General features: G+C 39.3%; 1 protein-coding gene across 2 annotated transcripts; it reads left to right on the top strand.

Moving 5' to 3' along the window:
• Positions 1–3056: 3056 nt before the first annotated feature.
• On the top strand, positions 3057–12163 carry LOC126609015 (uncharacterized). Of its 2 annotated transcripts, none has more exons than XR_007618070.1 (6): positions 3057–3370; positions 10441–10900; positions 11041–11205; positions 11320–11415; positions 11508–11588; positions 11685–12163. XR_007618070.1 is itself a non-coding variant. In XM_050277039.1 (6 exons), exons 2-6 carry the CDS (start codon positions 10840–10842, stop codon positions 11692–11694), a joined length of 417 nt encoding a protein of 138 aa, XP_050132996.1. In that variant the 5' UTR covers positions 3057–3370; positions 10441–10839; the 3' UTR covers positions 11695–12163. The 2 variants fall into 2 exon arrangements, 1 of the variants encoding a protein (XP_050132996.1); XM_050277039.1 differs by having other exon boundaries at positions 11034–11205; positions 11323–11415.
• The last annotated feature ends 9533 nt before the right edge of the window (positions 12164–21696 follow it).

The following is a 21696-nucleotide window of genomic DNA, read 5'->3' as shown; positions in this document are numbered from 1 at the left end:
TTATATTTAATTATACAAAGAGAATAAAGCATTGGATAAATGCCCTATATAGAATGAGTTGAGGTTCAAAATGACATCTCAGAATAAAACGACTAAGATCCCACAAAAAGTCATGTGTTATCTGCCTTTGAAACCTAGGTTGTAGCAATTGTATATGTTGACGCATACTGCCACCGACATGAGATGGCATAAGGAAAAACGGGTAGATGACGATATGTTGAGGCATCCTGCAGATGAGGAGGCATGGAAAGAGTTTGATCAAACATTCCCAGAGTTTGATCAAACATTCCCAGAGTTTGATGCTGATTCCCGGAATGTTAGATTGGGACTTGCCACTGACGGATTCAATCCGTTCGGGGTTCTAAACCAACACCATAGCACTTGATCGATTTTCGTATTTCCATATAATTTGCAACCTTGGAAATGCATGAAAAAGGAATACATGACGATGACTCTTTTGATAACTGAAGATCCTAGTAGGTCAATCGATGTTTACTTAAGGCCGTTGATTGATGAGCTAAAGAATTTATGGACAAACAGTGTGCGCACGTACGATAAGTGTACTGGGAAGATGTTCACTTTACCGGCAGCAATTATGTGGCCTGTGAACGATTTTTCCACATATGCAATGGTTTCTAGGTGGATCAGTAGGGGTTATATGGCATGCTCTGTATGCAAGGATGATGTAACATCTTGTTGGCACGTCGGAAAATTTTGTTCCTTTGGTCATCGAAGATGGTTTCCATAGGACCACGAGTGGCAGGAAAATGATAAAGAGTTCGACTGGAAAACAGAGCATTGCCTCAGACCTAGAAAATAATGGTGATCTAATTTTGGAACAGCTTAATCGTTTGAATTTTGCTCCATTCAGGAAAATAGTGAGTAAGACTAAACCTTCTACACATATGAACTGGACGCACAAGTCTATGTATTTTTAGCTTCCATATTGGTCGAAACTAAAATTGAGACACAACCACGACATTATGCATGTTGAGAAAATTGTATTTGACACATTGGTGGGCACTATTCTAGATATCAAGGGCAAGACAAAGGACACGATCAAAGCTCTTCTTGATTTGGAAAGAATGGGAATACAGAGGGGATTATGGATGAATAGGGACAGTGATAAACCTAGAAAGGATCTTCATTTTTTTCCATGAAACCAACTGACAAAAAGAGTTATTAAAATTTTTATCCTCTGTAAAGTTTCCCAATGGGTATGGTTCTAATATTTCTTGTTGCGTGAATGTTGACAGGGGTAACTTTGTTGGACTTAAGAGTCATAACTGCCGTGTGGTTATGCAACGCCTACTTCTTGTGGGTATTCGACACTTATTGCCAGAAGATGTAGTGTTGTTGTCCAAATTTTTTCCCAACTGACGGCAATAACGTTCCTAAAAACAAACGTTAATCAGTTGCGCCATGACATTATCCAAGTCCTATGAAAGTTTGAGATGATATTTCCTTCAGCTTTCTTCATAAGGATGATCCACGTAATGGTTCACTTGCCAGAAGAGGCATTGCTTGATGGTCCTGTCAACTATCGTTGGATGTATCTAATAGAAAAGTATATAATACGCATCATTTGTTTATTCATCATTAACTGACACTTACTAATTTGTATCGTATTGTTTTATTTTGGCAGGCTTCTCGGGGAGTTAAAAAAAAGTGTACGCAACAGGGCGAAGCTCGAAGGATCCATTATAGAGGCTTGGGTTCAATATGAGTCGCTAACATTTTGTGGAATGTATTTAAAAGATGTGGAGACGACTTTCAATCATTCTCAGCGCCATAATGATGAGGGTGTAAGAAAGGAGAAACTTTCTGTTTTTGCCCAATGCGCATAACCCTTTGGAGATCTTGTACGAGGCGAGTCATTTTCCAAAAATGACATAGAGGTAGCACATTGGTTCGTACTGAACAATTGTGACAAGACAATGGCATACCTAGATGAGCATGAAGAGATGATGAAGTGAAAACATCCATCACATTTGTATGCCAAGAAACACCGTGAATTGTTTCCACAGTGGTTTCTCAAATATGTAAGTTATAAGTGTTTTGTATTTGACATATATATTGTAGTATTTAATTTTCTCAAACTAATAGTTGTATGTTTTTGTATAATGTTAGGTGAATAAATTGAAAGCATCGAAATCCGCCACTTACAGTGAAGAGTTATATAACTTGGAGTTCGGACCGATTCGCACTGATTTGTTCTCGGGTTACCATGTTAACGGTGTCAAGTTTTTAGGGGCTGCACGAGATGACAAGTTGTGTATGTAAAATAGTGGTGTCCATGTCCCAAGTGGAGGCGAAAGTAAGGACATTGATTTCTATGGCAAACTAACAAGTGTCGTGCAATTTCTTTACAAAGACCGATGCCTAGTGATCATGTTTAAGTGTCGATGGTTTGATACAAACCCAAATAGGTAGGGAAGTGTTAAAATCAACCATGGCTTACTATCTGTGAACACTAACAGGACTTGGTACGATGACAACCCTTACATTTTGGCAAACATGGCAAAACAGATTGTGTATCTAGATGACCCTAAAGCCGGAAGAGGTTGGAAAGTTGTTCAGAAGATGGATAAGAGGAATATGTATGCTAAACCAGAACAAGACCCTACTGAAGACGACGTTGACAACGTCACTGATCAACGTTTAGAATCTTCAACAGAAAATGATGCGGAAACACTTCGAGATACAAATCTTATCCAATAACCGTTTTAGATACAAGCAATGGCTTCAATCGAAATACCGATTCAGTCAATTACAATTGACCTCGGTAATCTTCCGCGATATGATGTTGCAGTGGGCCCGAACGACGACGGTGACATACCTATCAAGGAAGATAGTGAAAGTTATTATAGTTCGGATGATAAATAATGCAATTTATTTGTGACTTGCTTTGTAAAACATATTAAATGATTTTTTTTTGTAATTTATTTATCTTATGTTATAAATAAATTGTTTTTATTTGAATAAATTTAAATTAAAAGAAAATTGACCCAGGGAAATTAAATTTTCAACTCATTGCACGACAAATACATTCATGTTCGTCGTGCAATGAGCTGAAAATTTGACTTTCTAGGCGGGCACCAAAATAATTTCATGAAAATTTGAAGTTTTGCGCGATGAATATATTATATTCGTCGCGCAAGATCCTCGAGATTTAACTGAAATCGCAAACACTTTCCCCTCAGCTCTTCCTCTCTGTAAACTCTCTCCCTACGACAGCCCTCTCTCTCACTAAATCTCTGTCACCCTCCCTCTCGGCCTCTCACCTTCTTGCCCTCTCGCCCCCTCGCACTCTCTCTTCCTGTTCCGACATCCCTCTCTTTTCCTCCTCTGACAACCCTCTCTCTCTGAGGTAACTTTAGGATTATTTCATGCTTTGATAATTGCTTTATAATTAGGGTTCTAATCTTCTTTGATTTTTATAATTAATTGCTTTCTGGTTGCTCGAAATCTAATGCTCTAAATGAGGGTTTAATCTGCTTTGATAATTGCTCTGATTTTTATAATTGATTTTTATACACATAATATGTCGAGTGAAAATTCTAAATTAGGGTATTAATACAAATTCATTGCTTGTTAGTAGTTTGCAAATTCTTGGATAGCTTCTGTAAGTCCCGTAGAATTTACATTTTATTGATTTAAAACTTGTAATTCTTTCTTTGTTTTTGATTTTGTAATACTTGATCATATATGGATGAAAGAGGAAACACTGGTGGATGTTGAATTCGAGAATGCGTGTGAAAATGTCGATTCCTTTTACCATCCAGTGCCCATTGATATGCTTTGACAAATATAAGCTGGATGTTCCAAGTGTGTACGTTCCTTCAGTTTCTAAATTTGCATGTTCCTTAGACAATATGATTGATTTGTCCTGTGAATTGCTGTTGGTATTTGTCCTGTGAATTGTTGTTGGTTCTTATATAAATGGTAGTCCCATTTGACATGATATGCATTGCAGCAAGAGACTAGAAATGATACTCCTTGGTCCTATAGGGAACTGTGACAATAGATTAATCTAACGGTTCAAGGTTTCATACTGTGACATAGATTAGTTAATATTAGCTGCCAGCTGTTAGTTATGGGTAGTCTGTGGGCTTTTACATAGGGCAGAAAGAGAATAGTGAGCTACATATAATCCAGAATCGTACAACTGTTTCATGGAATAAGTAACGGTGGTAGCGTCTTTCTTAGACTGCAGCTATTTAACAAGTTTTGTATTCTTCTTCTTCCTCTTCTTCGTCCTATGAACACAGAACATATATCTTTATGTATTCTTCTTCTTATTCCTAGGCTACACCAACACATGACTTTTGGTCCCCAAAGGCCCAGGGCCTATCCACTACTTAAAGGGAGTGCATGAATAATCTCAATCCTACTATTTGCTAGCTACCTTCCTAGCTTCATCCAACTGATAGAAAAGAAGTGCATGATGACTTTCCGTAGTTTTAGAAGTTACTGGTTGTTATTAAGTTATGTTCCAGGTGGGAAAACCTTGTTCAGTGTGTTTGTTAAGACCTGTGTGAAAATGGAAACTAATAGAAAATCATTTAGGCTTTCAATTACATTGCAAGGTACTTAAGAATGGGTCTTTTCCCGAACCCAACGAAACCCCAAACCTCTGGAATTATCAAGTAGATTCTTTCCTTTTAGTGCGGTCAGTCTTCCAATCTAATTCTATTCTTCAATAATGATGGTAACAAGATCCTCCATACATAGTTATAATGCAATTATGTTTATATACAAATTGATGCTTATTATTGGTATACATTTTGATATAACCAAATTCTCCTTTTTATTCATTTAGTTATTTGTTTGTTGAGTTTTCTTGTTATAACTTCTTAGTCACTGATCAAAAGCATAGACTTGTATAGTTGTATGTAGATGTTTTGATTGGTATGTTTTCTTTGTACTTTTGAATATTGATAGCAGTTTTACTTGTTCAAATACCACCCAGTTGTTGGTAGTGATATTGCTCATTCCACACCTTGGGTCTAACTCTGCACATTAAAGAGTTAGGTTTTTACCTTATTTGTTAACTGTTAAACGGGGTATACTCTACTTCCACCGAATGCTTCTCAATTGGTTTCATCATTTAAGTTCTTCCATCTGCTTTTTTTATAATGCCTTTTCTCTTGTTCTATAGTTGTAATATATATTAAGGACAAAAGTGTAAATATCTCTTCAAGAGATAAATCTTAGAGACTAAGTAATTGTTACAGTTTGTTAGGACAGTTAGTTTTTTTGTTAGGATTGTCTTACATGTATATATATACTCAAGATGTAATATTATCAGTTAAGTAAATGAAAATATATTTTCTAATATGGTATCACCGCCTTTTTTGGTCTAACGACCGCCTCTCTTTTTCGATCCAAACTCTTCCGCTTCCCGCTTTGATCTTCTTCCCCGATTTGTCTTCTTTCTCCTTCCCCAACTTCAAACCCTAGCCATGGCGACTAGTGCATCTCCGTCCTCTGATGCAGATTCTCATCGCTCTTCCTCCACCTCTTCTGCAATTACATCCATCACGATTCAAAATATTGGATCTCTGGTCCCGATTAAGCTCACTACTACGAATTATCTGACATGGCTTGCTCTTTTTGCTCCGATCTTCCGTCGGTATAATCTCACTGGTTTGATCGATGGATCCATGGCGGCACCACCTCAATTTCTTCCTGATGCCTCCGGAAATTGTACTACGACATTGAATCCGGATTTTGTGACTTGGTTCGAGAATGATCAGAACATTCTCATCTGGTTAAATTCAACCCTCTCGGAGTCTCTCATTCCCTACACCGTTGGTGTTACCTCTGCTCGAGAGCTTTGGGCTAAATTGGAATCCCGTCTTGCCACCGCCTCTCAGTCGCATATTCATGAGCTCCGATCTCGCCTTCGTAATCTTTCCAAAGGTGAATCCACGGCTGCTCAGTATCTTCAGAAAATTGAAGAAATTGCTGATGCCCTTGCCAGTACCGGTGCACCGGTTGATGATTCTGATCTCATCTCTGTCACTCTGCATGGCCTGCCTCCTGAATTTGATTCGTTTGTTGATGCGATACAATTTCGCCTTGGATCTACAACGATTGATGAACTTCATGGCCTCTTGATCAGCAAAGAAATTCAACTCAACAGTCGCAAGAATTTGTCATCTGCGCCACCTTTTCAGGCTTTCTCATCCTCCCCTGGTATTCTGCCTACACCGCCTCAAGCATTCACTGCTCAGAATTTCGCCCACTCCACAACCAACAGCCGTGGTGTGGATCGAACTTCAAGGAATTACTCTTCCAATCGAGGCAACTTTCATTCAAACAACACTAACAATCAGCAGCAATTTTCGTATCGCCCAAATCAGAGGCCAACCTATCATAATAATCGTGGAGGTCGTCACAACTTTCAATTTTCTAGCAAGAAAGTTCCTTGTCAAATCTGTCGCCAATTTGATCATGAAGCTTGGGACTGTCCTCATCGCATGAATGCACATTATGGTGTGAAATCCTCTCCCTCTGCAATGGTGGCGAACACTTCTACTTCTGCTCCTACTTGGATTGTAGACTCAGGGGCTACATCTCACATGACCAATTCTTATGGCAATCTTCAGAATCCAGAACCATATACCGGACCTGAACAAGTTTATATTGGCGATGGAAAAGGTTTATCCATATCTCATTCTGGCTCTTCTCTTTTGCCTACTGCACATCATAATTTTCGATTACAAAATGTGCTTCATGTTCCTGAACTTAAGCACAATCTACTTTCTGCAAACAAATTTTTAATTGACAACTGGTGCTCAATGCATCTTTATCCTTTTCACTTCACTGTGAAGGATCTTTCTTCGGGGAGGACGCTTTTTAAAGGTCCTGTCAACGACGGTTTCTATCCTTTTCATCCTGCTTCATCCCATGCTGTGCATCCCAAGGCTTTGACTGCAACTGTTAAAGCTTCAAATACTATGTGGCATCAACGGTTGGGCCACCCCTCTGTGAAGATTTTGTATAAATTGGCTGCACATTCTTGTATCTCCATTTCAAATAGTAGAAATAAGTATTTTTGCTCAGATTGTGCATTAGGCAAGTGTTCTAGACTTCCTTTTGTATCTACTCCTTGCACTACAAGTAAACCTCTAGAACTTGTTCACACAGATGTTTGGGGGCCAGCACCTGTGTCTTCTCTTAATGGTTCTCGATACTATGTACTGTTTGTGGATGATTACACCAAGTACACTTGGTTTTTCCCTTTGAAATACAAATCTGAGGTATTCTTTGTGTTTGTTCAATTCAAGAATCTTGTTGAAAACTTTCTGTGTACTAAACTCATTGCTCTAAGATCTGATGCTGGAGGTGAATTCATGAGTACTTCTTTCTCTCAGTTTTTAGTGGATAATGGCATTCAACATCAACTTAGTTGTCCTCATACACCTGAGCAGAATGGGTGTGCCGAAAGGAAACATAGACACTTGGTTGAAACTGCAAGGACTTTGTTGGCAGCTTCTAATGTACCTCATTTCTATTGGGTTGATGCCTTTGCAACTGCAATTTATCTCATCAATCGATTACCTACAGCATACAAATCTTCACCTTGGGAGTTGTTATTTCACAAAGTTCCAAATTACAGTACTCTTCGAGTGTTTGGATGTGCTTGCTTCCCTTGGTTACAACCTTATTCTCCTTCAAAGCTACATCCAAAGAGCAAGTTATGTGTTTTCTTGGGTTATAGTCTACATCATAAAGGATATAAATGTCTTGACCCAGTGACCAAGAGAATCTACATATCTCGGCATGTTCTCTTTGATGAAACTCGGTTTCCCTGTCACCATTCTTTAGTCCCTGTTCCTACCACACCTCATCCATCTCCTTCTCAGCATATCCCATCCTCTCTCACATTTACCACTTCCATTTCCTCTCCTCCGTCTTTATCCCTTCCTGCTATATCACCACCCTCTCCTCCACCCTCTGCCTTATCCCGATCTCAGCAACCTCCTTCCCTCTCCACAGAGTTACAAGTTTCCTCCCCTCTTAATCAACCCTTACCACCTTCCTTCCCTTCATCTAATCATCACCAAATGCAAACACGATCCAAATCTGGCATATTCAAACCCAGGGCATTCACAGTCACAAAGCATCCAATTTCAACACATGCCTCTTCTGATTATACTCCTCATACCTACCTGCAAGCATCCAAACATCCTCACTGGCGCAAAGCAATGCAAGACGAGTATAATGCTCTTCTCAGCACAGGTACATGGTCTTTAGTCCCTTCTATATCATCTCAAAATATTGTAGGCTGCAAGTGGGTATTCAGAATCAAGAGGAATCCGGATGGCTCTATTGACAGATACAAGGCCCGATTGGTTGCTAAAGGCTACAATCAACAAGAGGGCTTAGACTATTCTGAGACTTTTAGTCCCGTGGCCGAACCAGTTACCATCCGCATACTTCTCACTCTTGCTTGTCAATTTGATTGGTTTCTCAACCAACTTGATGTTAGCAATGCTTTTCGGCATGGTACTCTTACAGAATCTGTGTTTATGCAACAACCTCCTGGCTTTGAGGATGCCACCAAGCCAAATCATGTTTGTCATCTTCACAAGTCTCTCTATGGTTTGAAACAAGCTCCTCGAGCTTGGTATGAAAAATTGCATGGTGCTCTGGTTTCCTTGGGATTTACTGGTTCCCAAAATGATCATTCCTTGTTCATTAAAAAGGATCCCCATTTGGTCTTCGTCTTAGTCTATGTGGATGACATTTTAGTCACTGGACCCTCTTCTGCAGCATGTCAAACAGTGATCACGAAATTGAGCAGTTTGTTCCCTGTTAAAGACCTTGGTCCGTTGCATTATTTCTTAGGCATTGAAGTTAAGAGGTCATCTTCTGGGATCTTTCTTAATCAATCAAAATACATTCTTGATCTTCTGCACAAGTCTCATATGGATGGAGCCAAACCCTGTGCAACACCCCTGAGTACAGACAAGCTTGATCATGACTCTCCACTTCTTGCCAATCTTACTGAATACAGGTCTTTGGTCGGTGCATTACAGTATCTCACCTGGACTCGCCCCGATTTGAGCTTTGCTGTTAATCTGGTTTGTCAGTACATGCATCGTCCTCGAGTCTCTCATCTTCAAGCTGTCAAAAGAATCCTTCGGTACTTAAAAGGTACTATTGATTTGGGGTTATGGTTTTCTAAAACTTCAGCTCCCTTGGATATTCAAGCATTCTCTGATGCTGATTGGGCAGGTTGCCCTTTAGACAGGCGATCCACTGGTGGCTTCTGTATTTTTCTTGGCAGTTCTATTATCAGCTGGAGTGCTAAAAAGCAACCAACAGTGGCAAGATCATCCACTGAAGCTGAATACAGGTCTCTTGCTCATACTGCCGCAGAACTATCATGGATTTCTAAAATTTTAACTGATATAGGCTACTCTCTTCCTTGTGTTCCTCAACTGTGGTGTGATAATATCTCTGCCATTTCTCTGGCAAAGAATCCTATTTTTCATGCTCGCACAAAGCATGTCGAAATAGATTATCATTACATACGGGAGAGAGTATTAGCCAACCAAGTTGCTATCCGTTTTGTGTGTTCACAAGATCAGATTGCTGATATTTGTACCAAGCCTCTGTCCAAATCCAGATTTACACTTCTCATATACAAACTCTCTCTTCGGCTACCTCAGTTTCGTTTGAGGGGGGATATTAAGGACAAAAGTGTAAATATCTCTTCAAGAGATAAATCTTAGAGACTAAGTAATTGTTACAGTTTGTTAGGACAGTTAGTTTTTTTGTTAGGCTTGTCTTACATGTATATATATACTCAAGATGTAATATTATCAGTTAAGTAAATGAAAATATATTTTCTAATAATATATACAGCTGAATCAGGGTCTATTTGTTAATGTTTTCTCAGTGTTTTGCCTTTTAAATTTTTAATAAAGGTCAGATATGCGTTCGGTGCATTAAGTTTGTAAAACATGGGAAACGTATTATGTAAAATGATCTCAACTTTTGTTCTTCAAGTTAGTAAACAACCTTTCAACTGGAATAAACGTTTCAGTCTTCTTCAGAGGCTCTGTTCTTGGTCCTCACTTTTCATGTTTATATGACCTTTTTAGAAAGTGTGATATCAACTACCAAAAGCTGATATAAGCTTGCAAATAAATGCTTCTTCCACTAAGTCGTTTAGGCATCAGTGTTTTGCTACACGACGGAGAGGGTAGTACTACAAATTTAGTTATGAAAATAAACTCTTGAAATAAAAAACCCTTGTTCTTGTAAATAGTGTAGAGAAGATGTTACCTTAAATAATGATCTAATTAGCCTTTGTTTGCCGTTTCAGTTACAAAATATGTGTGTGTGTATTATGGATCATTATGTGGGGCACAACATATATATGCATTGAATTTTTTTTCTCTAATTGTGCAAATGTCGCAGCTTATTAGAAGCCGTAAAGCAATGACGACTACACCCCGTTCGATTCCCCAGCCTCCTACTTCAGCTGCAACTGCTCCAGCAGACATGGACCTCAAGCCGATTAATCAGGTTCATCCGATTGGTCCTCGAGTCTCCTAGGCGCCCGCATCATTAGCCTCTCCAGTGGCACTACCTATTAGCGCCAGGCGTGGTCACCGCCACCCTCGTACGCCTGACATGACATTGGCATCCACTACTGATGCATTGTCGCTAGTTGAAGACTGCGAAGGTCACTCGGGTGACCAATGAACGTATCACGATTAGATACAACGATAGGCATCGGGTTGTACCAACGGCGGAGCAGCATAGCGCATTGGCCCACGACATTGGTCACATCATTCGGACCTATTGCCCTATGCGATGGAAGTCTTGGAAGGTGATGCCAGACGAGGTGAAGACGAAGGTGCGCGATTGTTTGTTGGTAAGTATCTTGACTTTTTATTGCTTTTCCTTTAAAGTTTATATATTTATATTGATTAATGTATGTAATTAATATGTTACATTGCAAACGAACTACAATTTCAATGACATCAACAACAATATGTTGGCGTAAGTCAACAGGCTCTTCGTTGAACGGTACAAGCAGTGGAAAAGCGACCTACACCAATATTTTCAAACATTTGATGATCCGCAGGTCACTCTTGAGGAGGGTTGCCCGAAGGAGTTTAAGGACCGGGAGAAAATTGGGTATGGCTCTGTAGTGATTTTCAGGAGCCTAACTATGTGGTACTTTTTTTTTATTAAATCTAAAAGTATTATACGTTTCTTACTAATGTTTATTTATTTTTTTGTATTTCATTTACATTACAACTGATACGTTCATTTTGTGTGTAACAAAAGAAGGCGAAAGCCAACAAGATCAATCGGGAGAAGAAGACTCTTCTCCACCATTCGGGTTCGAGGCCCTTCTCATATAGGATGGAAACGTGGCGGCAAGTAATACTAAAGCTTTTCATATTCAATTTTTAATATGTCAATAATATTAATTTTTTTTCGTACTAACATTTTTCTTATCTTGTTCTATTCAGAGGGGTTCAAAATTCCCGAATGCCGATGTCTTTGCAGACGTTTATGTTTGACACGGGGATGAGTTGGCCGAGTCCCTTCATGTAAGTATTCTTCAATTGTAATTACTATCTTACGCATTCAAGTATCATGGTTATTATTTCAATGTTATTATTAATATTTCATGTTATATTACATAGGCGACGATGATGAAGAAGAGGCAGTTAGTTCTTCAGAAGGAGGTAGAGGACGTATGGTAGGGGGATAGGGAATGCTCGGCAAGAGGAACCTAAAGCCTCTTCATGCTCTTAGTCAAAGGGCGAGGTGACAACTTTGACAGCAGAGGTGGTCAGCCTTAGGACTGAGCTCGCCTTGTATAAGAGCCAAATGTCACTGATCGTAAAGGCCCTCAGTGAGTCCGACATTCATCTCTCGGATATTTGTACCCCGTCGACGTCCGAGCCCTTCCAACCCAAGCATGCCTAGAACTCCGCCCCTTCAACCTTTGAGCTCGTCCTCAACCCTGAGACCTTCTTGCCCCAAGCTTTCCAGCCGCCTATGAATGACGACCCCATAGATTATTCCACCTTCTTTTCTTAGTTTTTTACTCCCATACTTTTAAACTTTTTCCTTGTACATACATTTTATTTTTATTTTAAATAAATTATTTTTCTCTTCATTACATTTTTTAAATTGCAATTTAATTTTAGGGATACTTTGGATGCAGTCCCTAGTCCCTAACACTTTTTTACTAAAACCTTAATGGTATTCAAAGTTTGATCAAAATTCCTTGACTTTGTACACTTCATTATATTACTATTACTATTTATAGTTTTATAGTTTTGACATTAATTGTTTGATATATTATGAGATTTATAATCCTCTAAATTTAAAATCCCTCATTATAATACTATTAGAAACAGCTACAATAAAAAAATTCAAACATTTTAATTGAATAAATGGATAAAAACTATGTAACAATAAGAAATAATAAATGGCAAAAGAATGTATCCATAGTGTTAAACAAAATTGGTACATTTTACAAAAAAAATTGGTACATTTCACATATAACAAAGTGGTACATTAATAAAGAAGAATGGGTACATTATAAATAAATTAGGGTAAAAATAAAAGATTAAAAAATTATGAGTACAAATGAAATTTTAAAAAATATGGGCACAAAAAGAAATTAGTACATGGGTACAAATTAAAACTAAAATGAAAATATTACAAATTTGAAAAAAAAAAGGTTGCAAATTAAAAGTGGGTACAAACAAAAAATATAAATATATGATACAAAGTTTAGCCGTAAAACATAAATATACCATATGTAATCTATCATTGATTAATTATATAATGTTACGTGACGATAAACAAATAGGCACAAATACAAATAAAACTTTAAAAAATATGGGCACAAAAAGAAATTAATATATGGGTACAAATTAAAACTGAAAAGAAAATTGGTACACATTAAAAAAAGATTTGCAAATTAAAAATGGGTACAAACTAAAAATAAAAATATATGATAAAAAAATGTAGCCATAAATATAAATATACTAATTGTAACATTTTTAACACTAAAGGAATATATTTAAAAACACAAAATATTTTATTATTAAAATAATTAATGATGGGCTTTTTTTATTAGCATCCCCACATAATGTTGAATACACCTCACATTAAAATTCAATATTAAATGACTTATATATCTAATATGCAATGACAATTTTAACCTCATGTAAAGTTAAATAAAAAATCTAAATACACCCCAAATCACAACTTTAACATGTATATCTTACAATTCTTTTTCTTCAACTTTCAAAACCAATCTTATCCTCTATTGTAAAACAAACCTAAATCAATGGAACTACAAACACGTTAATCACAACTTTAAAGCCCAGGGATATTCATCAATGGCCTCCTAATTTTCATTCACCGTACCACTACAACTTCATCTCCATATGAAATCAACAAATCTGCCTTTGTTATGATGATTTTGACAGAGGGGACTCAGAACTTGAGGATTCTCGTTATGACGCTTCAAATTACACCCAAATAGGAAGGGAAGGAGAGAAGCATCCAAGTCAAGCTACTCGCTTCTTTGGTTGTGATACCAAAATCTCTCGCAGATGCACATATGATTGGTTGTTTTGTACATACAATAAAATTCTTCAATCCAATGATTCATGGAGGCGTTCTATCAACCCCACATTCTTCTTCAACCCGATTTCATTGAGTAAAATTGTTTTTAAAAAAAACATGAAATATGTATTTGCACTTAAATGTGAAGTGGAGTGTAGGTAAAAAATTGTGGGGTGTATGTTGAGAATGTGGGGTGTGAGGGTATTAAGGAAAAGTATGTGGGGTGTATTGTAAGATCCCACATCACCCAGGGGTGAGGATCCTGTAAGTCTTATATGTATATTCTTATCTCTACTTAGCACGAGGCTTTTTGGGAGCTCACTGGCTTCAGGTTCCATCGAAACTCCGAAGTTAAGAGAGTTCGCGGGAGAGCAATCCCGGGATGGGTGACCCACTGGGAAGTTCTCGTGTGAGTTCCCAAAAACAAAAATTGTGAGGGCGTGGTCAGGGCCCAAAGCTGACAATATCGTGCTAGGGCGAAGTCGAGCCTGGGATGTGGTAAGGGCCTGGGCCGGCATGTGACAATTTGGTATCAAAGCCAATCCCTAGCTGGAAGTATGTCGACGAAGACGTCAGGCACCTAAGGGGGGTGGATTGTAAGATCCCACATCGCCAGGGGTGAGGATCTTGTAAGCCTTATATGTATATTCTCATCTCTACCGAGCACAAGGACTTTTGGGAAATCGAATTATTTGCATACATGTCATGTGTGGAGAAAAAGCCTCTAGCTATCCCATCCATCATCTTATTTCTCACATTCGTTTTACAATCTATCTAGATTTTCATACTTGTTTGTTTGTTACAACTTCATCTAAATCAAAACGCCCCTTTTAGTTCTTGTTTCAAAGTGTTTCAAATCTATTTTAGTTTGTGTTTTTAAGTGTTTTGATTCAAGTAAAAGTCCATTTTCGTCCAAAGTCATTCTTAGTGTCTAGTTTAAGTTTATTTGGTTGTTTTGAGCTATTTTGAGTATTTTAAGTTTGCTTTGAGTCTTGTGAATCTTGTTTAAGTGTTTTTAAGTCTAGTTTTATGTTTTTGAGTCAGTTTAGAGGTTATTAGCAAGCCCTCTTAATCCCCGGTCCAGAACGATCCCTACTTATACTTGTACTACAATTGTCAAAAGAGGGTTAAATTTGTGTGTTAAGATAATTTTCGCATCAAAATTTTGGCGCCGTTGCCGGGGATTAACAACTTTGCTAATCCCTTGTTATTTCTTTTTGTTTATTTTCATGTGTTTTTGTTCCTAGTTGCTGATTTTACTTGTTTTCTTATTTTAGGTGGTTATGACTCGAAGTTCTCAACCTGTTCATAAGCACATCTTTGACTTTGATGACGATTTTGAACGAACTTTGAGACGAGCGAGGAATCAACAAGAACCGCAACCATCTCAACCTGCGCCAGATCTTGAAGAAGACAAAGTAGAAGAGCAAGAGGAAGCCACGACAAGGACTTTTGAAGAAGTCCAAAAGATGGCAGTAAACAATCGAACAATCAAGGAGCTTTCCGCTTTGGGATTGGACAATGCTCTGCCTTTATGCATTTAATATCCAAAGGCGGCCCAAAACAAGACCGACGAGTTCGAATTAAAGTCCAGTTTATTGCACCATATTCCTAAGTTCCATGGGTTGTCCATGGAGGATCCTAATAAACATTTGAAGGAGTTTGAGGTTGTTTGTTCGAGCATGACCCATGTGAATGTTGATGGGAGCATTCTGAAAATGAAGGCTTTTCCCTTTTCTCTCTTGGAAAAGGCTAAAGATTGGTTGTATGAGCTAGCCCCCGGAACTGTCACATCATGGGAGAGTATGAAACGAGCATTTTTGGAGAAGTTTTTCCCAACTTCTCGAGTCATTCTACTACGCAAAAAGATTAGTGGCATTTAGAAAAACCAAGGTGAATCATTTCCCACTTACTATGAGCGTTTTAAAACCCTTGTTGCTTCATGTCCACAGCACCAGATGAAGGAGTAGCTTCTTCTTCAATATTTCTACGAAGGGCTTCTACCAATTGAATGTCAAATGCTAGACGCCTCAGCGGGATGAGCTTTGGTGGACAAAACACCTATGGCTGCCAAGACCTTAATTGCTAACCGAGCATTGAATGCTCAACAATATGAAGGCGTTAGTCCAAGAGACAACCCACAGCAGCAACAAGTTAATGAGGTAAGTGTTATTTCCAAACTTCAAAATCAAATGGCTAATCTTACTATTCTTCTTTCACAGGTGGTTGAAAAACCAAAAGAACAAAGTGTAGCTGCTTATGGCGTGTGTTCAATGAATGGACATCTCACGGATAAGTGCCCTCAATTGATCGAGAACGGAGAGTGGGAATCTGCCAACGTCATGGGTTTTAGGAATCAAAACCAACCAAGGAATGATCCGTTCTCGAATACATACAATCCAGGTTGGAAAGATCATCCAAATTTCAAATGGAGGGAGCCCCAACAAACCCAACAACAAAGTGCATTCAGACAGCAACCTCCGGGATTCTACCAAAGGCCGTATGCACCCACACAACCCCAAACACAACCTGCCCAAAATAACTCAGGTTCGTCTTTTGATAATGCCCAAGTTATTCAATTACTAACTACGTTGGCAAAGGGTCAGGAAAATCAAGCCAAAGATATGCACAATTACGCCAAGGAAGTGCAAAATCAAGCTCGAGAGGTGACTGAATTGAAGAGACAAATAGGACAAATGGCTGAGTTCATGGGGCAATTTAGTAAAAACAAGCTAAGTTACCTAGTTCGACGGATGTGAATCCAAAGATAGGCTTAGAATCTGCCAAAGCCATCACCTTACGAAGTAGAAAAGAAGTTGGATCTGATCCCAACCCATCTAAATCCAATCAAAAGGAGGACGAAAAGATGCAATCAGAGGAGAAGGAACAAGGCTTGCCCTCGGCAAGGATTGAGCAATCTTTGCCGTAGCCACCTACACACCCTGATTCGACCACCAAAGGTAAGTTGGGTTCAAATTCCATGACTTCTAATTCCATTCCACCCAATGCACCATTTCCTCGCAGGTTTATGCAATCAAGGAAGGATGAGAGTGACAAAGACATCCTTGACACATTCAGAAAGGTGGAAGTTAACATTCCACTTCTAGATGCAATCAAACAAGTCCCCAGGTATACTAAGTTCCTGAAGGAGCTGTGCACTACAAGGAAGAGGGCTTCGAACAAAGAGGTGGTAAGGGTAAGTGAGAATGTCCCAGCTGTGTTGCAACGAAAATTACCTCCTAAGTGCAAAGATCCTGGCAGTTTTACAATTTCTTGTGTTATAGGAAATACTCGCTTTGAATCTGCCATGTTAGATCTAGGTGCATCAATAAATATCATGCCTTATTCAATATATGCATCTATGAACTTGGGAGAATTAAAAAATGATGGAGTGATCATTCAACTGGCCGATAGATCTAATGCGTATCCAAAAGGTGTTTTGGAGGATGTTTTAGTGCAGGTGAATCACCTAGTCTTTCCGGCGGACTTCTACGTGCTTGAAATGGAAGACTCGAACCATTCCCCTCAATTACCAATCTTACTTGGCCGACCATTCATGAAGATTGCCCGTACAAAGATAGATGTATTCAAGGGAACATTGACCATGGAATTTGATGGGGAAGTTATTGATTTCAATATTTCTGATGCTATGAGATATCCTCATGATGGTCACTCTTGTTTCTCTATTGATGTGATTAACTCTTGGGCGCAGGAATTCCTTGATGATTTGAGTGAGGATGCACTTGAAAAGACTCTCACGCAAAGCATTAGACTAAAAAAGGAAGGGTTAGCACTTAGGCATGCACACGGCAACAACATGGAACATCTTGCCGTGCCTATTCAAAAAGAATTGGTAAAGATGGTTGCTGCCCTAGAGTCAAATCCAAGGCATATTGGTAAGTCTCCTAACCTAATTTCAATTCCCATTTCGACTAACAAGTTGCTTCCTTCTGTAATCCAGCCCCCTTCCCTAGAGCTTAAACCATTGCCTAGCCATTTGAAATATGTGTTTTTGGGAGAACAAGAGACGCTGCCCGTCATCATCTCTTCTTCACTCACTGCACAAAAGGAGGACAAGTTGGTAATGGTGCTTCGGGAATACAAAACTGCCATTGGGTGGACATTGGCCAATATCAAAGGAATTAGCCCTACCACTTGCATGCATCGAATACTCTTGGAAGAATGAGCCAAACCATCTAGAGAAGCACACCGCTAACTCAATCCACCCATGATGGATGTTGTGAAGAAGGAAATCATCAAGCTACTAGATTGTGGAGTGATTTACCCAATTTCTGATAGCCATTGGGTCTCGTCGGTCTAAGTTGTTCTTAAGAAGTCCGGAGTCACTGTGGTAAAAAATGAAGATAATGAGCTTGTGCCCACCCGAATCCAAATCAGATGGAGAGTTTGTATTGACTATCGGAAGCTCAACGCTACGATAAGAAAAGATCACTTCCCGCTGCCCTTTATTGATCAAATGCTGGAAAGGTTAGCCGGTCATTCATTTTATTGTTTTCTTGATGGCTATTCGGGTTATAATCAGATTATGATAGCTCCTGATGACCAAGAAAAGACTACCTTCACATGTCCCTTTGGTACCTTTGCTTATCGACCCATGCCATTTGGGCTATGCAACTCACCAGCCACATTCCAAAGGTGTATGGTAAGTATTTTCTCAGAATTTGTGGAAAAGATCATTGAAGTGTTTATGGATGACTTTAGTGTTTTTGGTGACTCATTTGATGCATGCTTGAATAATCTTACTTTGATCTTACAACGATGCATCGAAACTAATCTTATCTTGAATTGGAAAAAGTGACATTTTATGTTAAAACAAGGTATAGTTTTAGGGCATATCATATCAGAAAAAAGGATTGAGGTTGATAAATCTAAAATAGATCTTGTACGTCACTTACCCTCTCCCACTTCGGTGAGGGAGGTTCGTTTTTTTCTTGGCCATGCAGGATTTTATAGGAGGTTCATCAAGGATTTCTCAACAATCGCCCAACCCTTTTGCCGATTACTCCAAAAGGAAGTAGCCTTCGAGTTTAACAAGGAGTGTGAGACCGCTTTCAAAACCCTCAAAGACATGTTGACTTCGGCCCCTATCATCATGCCACCAAATTGGAGCCTTCCATTTAAGCTAATGTGTGATGCGTCCGATTATGCTATTGGTGCTGTTTTAGGCCAAATGAGGAACAAACAGCCCACATCATCCACTACGCTTCCCGGACCCTAAATGATGCTCAATTGAATTATTCTACCACTGAGAAAGAACTTCTTGCAGTTGTATTTGCTTTAGATAAATTTTGTTCATACTTACTTGGCACTAAAGTGATTGTATATTCTGACCATGCAGCGTTGAAGTATCTTCTCACCAAGAAGGAGGCCAAACCAAGGCTGATTCGTTGGATGCTCATACTTCAAGAGTTCAACATTGAAATAAGAGACAAAAAGGGGAGTGAAAACGTGGTGGCTGACCACCTCAGCCGTTTAGTGCACAAGGAGGACTCCTTACCCATTCTAGAGACATTCCCTGATGAGCAATTGCTGTCCCTAGAGGTAAGTGAGCCCTGGTATGCTGATTTGGTCAATTATTTGGTCACAAAACAAGTTCCTAGCACTCTAGATAAATACAAGCGTGATAAACTCAAAAATGATGCACGATTTTATGTGTGGGATGATCCATATTTGTGGAAGTATTGTCCTGGCCAGATTATCCCTAGATGTGTGCACAATTCTGAGTTTGATTCAATTCTTGCATTCTGCCATAGTTATGCATGTGGGGGTCATTTTGGCACCCAAAGGACAACCCTTAAGGTTTTAGAGAGTGGTTTCTATTGGCCTACATTGTTTAAGGATGCTAGAACATTTTGTATAACTTGTGATAGATGCCAAAGAACAAGTACAATAGGTGCCAAGGACCAAATGTCTCAAACCCTCATCTTGAATGTGGAGATCTTTGATGTATGGGGTATGGATTTCATGGGACCCTTTCTGCCCTCATATGGTTTTACTTATATTTTGTTAGCCGTTGATTATGTGTCGAAATGGGTGGAAGCCAAAGCCACTCGTACTAACGATTCTAGAGTGGTGGCATATTTTATCAAAGCTAACATCTTTTCCAGATTTGGCATGCCGAAGGTGTTCATAAGCGATGGAGGTGCCCACTTTTGCAATCGCACCATTGAGGCGCTGTTTAAAAAGTGCAATGTACAACATCGGGTTTCCATGCCATACCACCCTCAAACAAGTGGCCAAGCCGAAGTCTCGAATAAAGAAATCAAGCAAATCTTGGAGAAGACTGTTGGGCCAAACCGGAAAGATTGGAGCTTACGTTTAGATGATGCACTATGGGCATATCGCACTGCCTACAAAACACCTCTATGGATGTCTCCATTTTGACTAATCTACGGCAAGCCGTGTCACCTACTTGTGGAACTAGAGCACAAAGTGCACTGGGCTGTGAAAACATTCAATTTGGACTTGGATGTTGCTGGAATGAACAGGAAGCTCCAACTGAATGAACTTGAGGAGATACGGAACGAAGCCTATGATAATGCGTGAATTTACAAGGAGAAAACAAAGGCGTTTCATGACAAAATGATTCGGGGAAAAACATTCTCAATTGGACAGAAAGTGCTACTATTCAATTCCCGTCTACGATTATTCCCTGGTAAGTTACGGTCTACGAGGATTGGGCCATTTGTTGTGACTAATATTTTTCACCATGGTGCAGTCCAAGTTAAAAGCTTAAGGAACGGCGACGAATTCAAAGTGAACGGGCATCGTCTGAAGCTATATTATGAGAGTGATGTGGGGCAGATTGTGGAAGAAATCTCACTCAGTGCCGTGGGCCCTATCCAAGCTTAGAAGGAAGTTTCGTCCGGCTGCAAGACGTTACAGTAAGCGCTTCATGGGAGGCAACCCATGTTTTGCGTTCCTAAAAACCTTCCCTTTTCTGCAATTTTATTTTGCCATGATTGTCATTTTTATTTATTGCTTGTTTAATTGTTTTTTGTGTGGGTTTATGTTTGAAACATTGACAGATATGCAAGGTATTTTTACATTAAAATTTGTTGAAAATGAACAGGAGGCAGAAAAATACAAAAGGGAGCCTTCATAAAGGCTGCTTAGGAGAAATCTCAGTAGTCGGCGGAGCCTCAGCAGTCGGTGGAGCCACATAAGGAGGAGGTATCGGAGGTTGATCATTTGAAGCTTCACTACGCAGTACAGCCCCAGAAGACGAAGGCAAATGCTGTTGGAACAAACCCACAAACCTCTGATGATCAAGTAAAATATGACCATCAGATTCCTGCATCTGGTCAATCTTCCTCTTTATGTTTCTAGCATAGTTATGTGCAAGCCTGTGCAACTGTTTATTCTCATGCTTGAGCCCTCTAATCTCCTGTTTGAGACTCATCACTTCAGCCACCAATGATTCAACTTGATGGGTTCGAGCAAATAGACGTTGGGCCATATTAGACACAAAACCTGCATATTGCACACTGAGAGCCAAAGAATCCTTAACAGCTAACTCATCAAACCGTTTGGAAAGTAGTCTGTTATCTTTGGGAGTGACAAGGTTTCGGGCCATCACTGCAGCGGTTATATCATTCTTCATCACCGAATCCCTAACGGTAAGAGGACTAGTAGGGGATATGAAGGATGGGCACCATATGTTGTCTGGAGAAGGCATAGATGCCTCTTCACCAAGGTTCAAGTCAAAACGACGGTTGGAGGGGCCAGACATTTTCAAAGGTGTTGAAGAAAGAAGAGGTTGGACAAATCGAGATCTTAGAAGTGCAATGAAAGGAGTTTCTACATGCGGAAATTCAAGTGTGCTTTGAAACGAACTGCGTGCCTCTATAAAAATCAGTACTCGACGGGATTTCAGATATCGAAGAGGCAAGCTCAGAAATCAAAGAGGCCAATTCAAAAATCGAAGAGGTGCTAGCTTTCTCAAAAGCTGAGCTTGCTCAGAAACCACAGGCCATCCTCTTTTCCAGATTTGTCCGCACTTGTCACATGCAACCTCTGCACTCGACGGAGCTCAGAAATTGAAGA

The sequence above is a fragment of the Malus sylvestris genome, chromosome 16, assembly GCF_916048215.2.
Source record: "Malus sylvestris chromosome 16, drMalSylv7.2, whole genome shotgun sequence".
Taxonomy (NCBI): domain Eukaryota; kingdom Viridiplantae; phylum Streptophyta; class Magnoliopsida; order Rosales; family Rosaceae; genus Malus; species Malus sylvestris.
This window is presented reverse-complemented; position numbering and strand designations above follow the sequence as displayed.

Coding starts and splice junctions, on each gene's coding strand:
- LOC126609015 (XM_050277039.1), top strand. CDS start 10,840: ATGGAAGTCTTGGAAGGTGATGCCAGACGAGGTGAAGACGAAGGTGCG. Junction 10,901..11,033: donor AGGTGCGCGATTGTTTGTTG/GTAAGTATCTTG, acceptor TGTTGGCGTAAG/TCAACAGGCTCTTCGTTGAA. Junction 11,416..11,507: donor GGATGGAAACGTGGCGGCAA/GTAATACTAAAG, acceptor TGTTCTATTCAG/AGGGGTTCAAAATTCCCGAA.